General features: G+C 38.5%; 1 protein-coding gene across 2 annotated transcripts; it reads left to right on the forward strand.

Moving 5' to 3' along the window:
• The first annotated feature begins 216 nt into the window (after positions 1 to 216).
• Positions 217 to 4,007, forward strand: LOC102614011 (pentatricopeptide repeat-containing protein At3g58590). 2 transcript variants are annotated; one of them, XM_006468979.4, is made up of 3 exons: positions 217 to 2,815; positions 3,143 to 3,200; positions 3,526 to 4,007. In XM_006468979.4, exon 1 carries the CDS (start codon positions 372 to 374, stop codon positions 2,592 to 2,594), a length of 2,223 nt encoding a protein of 740 aa, XP_006469042.2. In that variant the 5' UTR covers positions 217 to 371; the 3' UTR covers positions 2,595 to 2,815; positions 3,143 to 3,200; positions 3,526 to 4,007. The 2 variants fall into 2 exon arrangements, with proteins under 2 accessions (XP_006469042.2, XP_024950341.2); XM_025094573.2 differs by lacking the exon at positions 3,526 to 4,007 and having other exon boundaries at positions 3,143 to 3,479.
• Positions 4,008 to 4,226: the final 219 nt, after the last annotated feature.

Below are 4,226 nucleotides of genomic sequence, written 5' to 3' on the forward strand. Positions count from 1 at the left end.
AAATTGAGAGGGAGTAGGTTTGAGTGTTAATACCAACAAAAAGTTAGCTTTAGGATTTTAATTCCCCTATCTATTAATAGAATGGTCCCTCCTATTAATAGGTATTAGGTTAGGTAGGGGCATGGGACTATTTTTTTAAAAAGAAAAATTAATAATGTAATAACCACTAAATTAAAAGGTTACGTGATATAGCAATCACTTACCTAATTCAAATGTGGAATCACGTTCCTTATCATCGATCCACCATGACAAGCCCACTTCTAAAGCTAGTGGGCCATGCGCCCGGCACAAGAGATTTCCTTCTGAGTTTAAGTCATGGGCCACGACCCACACAAAACTGTTGATCGCCCTCTGTGAATTTTCCCGCCTGCATGAGCTTTCATGGAGATTTCATCAAACACCGTCAGCGCATTCTTCGCCTACTCAAAACTTGCTCGAGAGCTCCTTCCCTCCGCAGCACAAAACCTCTCCATGCGCTCACCGTCACGGCAGGCCCAAACCCTGACCAACCCATCTTTCTTTACAATAGTATTATTTCACTGTACGCATCTCTCGGGGAACCGGTCACTGCCCGGAAACTGTTCGACAAAATGCCCGACAGAAACGTGGTGTCTTTTAATAGCATAATTAGTGCTTACAGTAGATGTGGATATGTAGAGGACGCTTTGAGAATGTTTCTTTATATGATAAACCGGGGTTTTGAACCTACCCAGTTCACTTTTGGTGGGTTGTTGTCATGTGATTCATTGAATCCTGTTGAGGGAGCTCAGTTACAGGCTTCAGTCTTGAAGAATGGGTTATTTTGTGCTGATGCCTTTGTAGGGACTGCCTTGTTAGGGTTGTATGGGCGGCATGGCTGCTTGGATGAGGTGGTTTCTGTATTTGAGGATATGCCAAGGAAGAGTTTAGTGACGTGGAATTCAATAGTATCTATTTTTGGGAAACATGGATTTGTTGAAGATTGTATGTTTTTGTTTTGCGAGCTTGTCAGGTCGGAGGTCGCTTTGACTGAATCTTCTTTTGTGGGTGTTATTCATGGATTGTCAAATGAACAAGATTTGGAATTTGGAGAGCAGATACATGGTTTAGTGATCAAGAATGGGTTTGATTATGAACTTTTGGTTGCAAATTCTTTAGTTAATATGTACTTTCAATGTGCAGGCATATGGTCTGCAGAGAAAATGTTCAAGGATGTGGAAATTAGGGATGTTGTATCATGGAATACAATTATTGGTGCATTAGCAGAGAGTGAAAATTTTGGAAAAGCACTTGAACTCTATTTAAGAATGTCTGTGGATATAGTGTTTCCCAACCAGACGACATTCGTATATGTTATTAATTCTTGTGCTGGTCTGCAGAACTCAATCTTGGGAAAATCAATCCATGCCAAAGTAATCAAGAATGCTTTAGAATGTGATGTTTTTGTAGGTAGTGCATTGGTTGACTTCTATGCTAAATGTGATAATTTGGAGGGTGCTCATCTCTGTTTCAGTGAAATATCTAATAAGAATATCGTTTCGTGGAATGCTTTGATTTTGGGTTATGCAAGTAAAAGCTCTCCTACTTCTATTTTTTTACTGATAGAGTTGCTTCAGCTAGGTTACCGACCTAATGAGTTCACATTTTCTCACGTTCTTAGATCATCATTAGCCTTCCAGCTGTTGCAGCTTCATTGTCTGATTATTCGAATAGGATATGAGAATTATGAGTATGTGCTAGGCTCACTCATGACGTCATATGCCAAGAGTGGTCTCATATCTGATGCCCTGGCTTTTGTCACAGCTTTGAACATACCAAGAGCTGTTGTCCCTGCTAACATCATTGCTGGAATTTACAACAGAACTGGCCAGTATAATGAAACAGTAAAGTTGCTTTCTCAGCTTGAAAGACCTGACATAGTATCTTGGAATATTGTCATTGCAGCTTGTGCTCACAATGGTGATTACAAAGAAGTGTTGGAACTTTTTAAATACATGCGTGCAGCTCGAATTTATCCAGACAATTATACATTTGTCAGCCTTTTGAGCGCATGCTCCAAACTTTGCAACCTTGCCTTGGGCAGTTCTCTTCATGGTCTCATCAAAAAGACAGAAATCATTTCTTCGGACACATTTGTTTGCAATATGTTAATAGACATGTATGGAAAATGTGGGAGCATTGGAAGTTCTGTGAAAATATTCAACGAAATGACAGATAGAAACGTTATTACATGGACTGCTCTAATTTCTGCTCTTGGACTAAATGGTTTTGCTCAAAGGGCACTAGAAAAGTTCAGAGAGATGGAATTTCTTGGATTTAAACCTGATAGGGTTGCTTTGATTGCAGTGCTTACAGCTTGCAGGCATGGTGGGCTAGTGAGAGAAGGGATGGAATTGTTTGAGAGAATGAATAGGAGTTATGGGGTTGAACCAGAAATGGATCATTATCATTGCGTTGTGGACTTACTGGTAAGATATGGACATCTTAAGGAAGCAGAAAAAATTATTACTACAATGCCTTTCCCACCAAATACTCTTATATGGCGTACTTTCCTTGAAGGCTGCCAGAGGCGTAGAATTGCAAAATATGATACACTCAACTCAACTAAGTGTTAATTTCAAATGAGCACTTGACTCCATGCTGCTTATCTTGGTTGCACAGATTCCTTATTCCTACCAGTTATGCTTGCTACAGTTATAAGTAGGTTCCACAAGATAGATTGGCCAAGTTCGGTTTAAGATTCTGTTTGGCAGAGGTCTGTTTAAGCTTTCAGGATAATATGCCATACAGTGATGGAGTATTTGAAAACCTTGATCCCTTGCTTCTTTCTCTGAAGGTATCATTATTTCCATTTCATTTAGAGAATGTAAATCACCTGGGCAAAAGCTAACCTGTTTATTATAATGACCAAAGACTAGCCCCTTGTAGCTGCAACGGCTAACTTTTTTAGTCCTCCGCTTGCCTTCAATCAAAAACTTGGGCAAGACAACACTCGATCATCCAGTTGTTTAAGGATGTAGTTTTAGATGAGGTAGCTGGCTAAGAAACAGTCTTCAAAATCAGTTTGTTCAAATGAGTTATAAGATTATTTATTCACGTTGAACATTACTGTTTCTGTCACACCTCTCATTTCCTGATATAACAAATTTCGTTACTCTTGCAGTACCTATGAAATATTTAACACTCTTCGCTGCAACCAAGGCCGTATTGCTTTCTATTTGGTGAGTTTGTCCTGCTTCATAATAGCTTGATTTTAAGTTAAGGAGGACTACTGATGTTTGAGAAGACAACGTACAAATAAGAAAAGACAAGATAACAATATGAAGATTCTATCTGCTGTGATGAAATTAAAATTTTCCAAGCCGGAAAAGTAACTTTTCTTTTTCAACTTCATATGGGAGCACTCTGCCTCATCAAAATAATAATACTTCCTGACCGTTAATGGACAGCTAATTGTATTTGGTGGTGGTTGTTGTGTAAAGCTATGTTTCTTTCGTCCACTAGCACTACCTAAACTGCTGCTACTTTATTTTGTCCTTGAAACAGATTTTCTATTGCCCAAAAGTGCGAGATGGAGGTCAAGATTCTCTATTTCTAATTCCTAGAGATAATCTTAGGGCCATTTATGAAAGTGACTCTTTGAATAATCCTATGGATAGTGTATGTGGCGAACTGGTGGCAGAAAGAAGCTTTAAGTGAATGGAGAATAATAATAAGAAACTCAGGGCCATGTCATCAAGCTTTGTTAAAGAACTATACCACTGTCTAGACTCCAGATAAGGCTTTTACCACTAGACTTTGACTTCCATCTTCATTTGTGGCATCTCGGTTAACACTCTCGTCTAAACTTGTTCCACACACCGGCTCAATTTTGAGGTGCCATGTGAAGTCCAATCTCCATTAGCTAGCATAACCTGGTACCACGCCCAAACCAACCATGTGTCTGACTGGACTTTGTCGAGATTCCCCAGCCATACAAGTATACAACAGAAAGTTGACATTCATGATTGTTCTTTTTCATTATTATTATTATTATTATTATTATTATTATTATTGTAATTCATGAACCAAGAATTATATATTATTAATTTTTGTTTCATTCCACCCTCACTGGACCACATGAAAAGTCTCTTTGATTAAATTATGGTAAGAAGTCAATTTTAATTACGTGGGGAATTGGGTGAAAAACATACTTAAGATACTCAACCGCATGTGAAGATGTTTTTGCCTCATTTTAACTGAAATGT

The sequence above is a fragment of the Citrus sinensis genome, chromosome 2 (assembly GCF_022201045.2).
Source record: "Citrus sinensis cultivar Valencia sweet orange chromosome 2, DVS_A1.0, whole genome shotgun sequence".
In the NCBI taxonomy this organism is placed as follows: domain Eukaryota; kingdom Viridiplantae; phylum Streptophyta; class Magnoliopsida; order Sapindales; family Rutaceae; genus Citrus; species Citrus sinensis.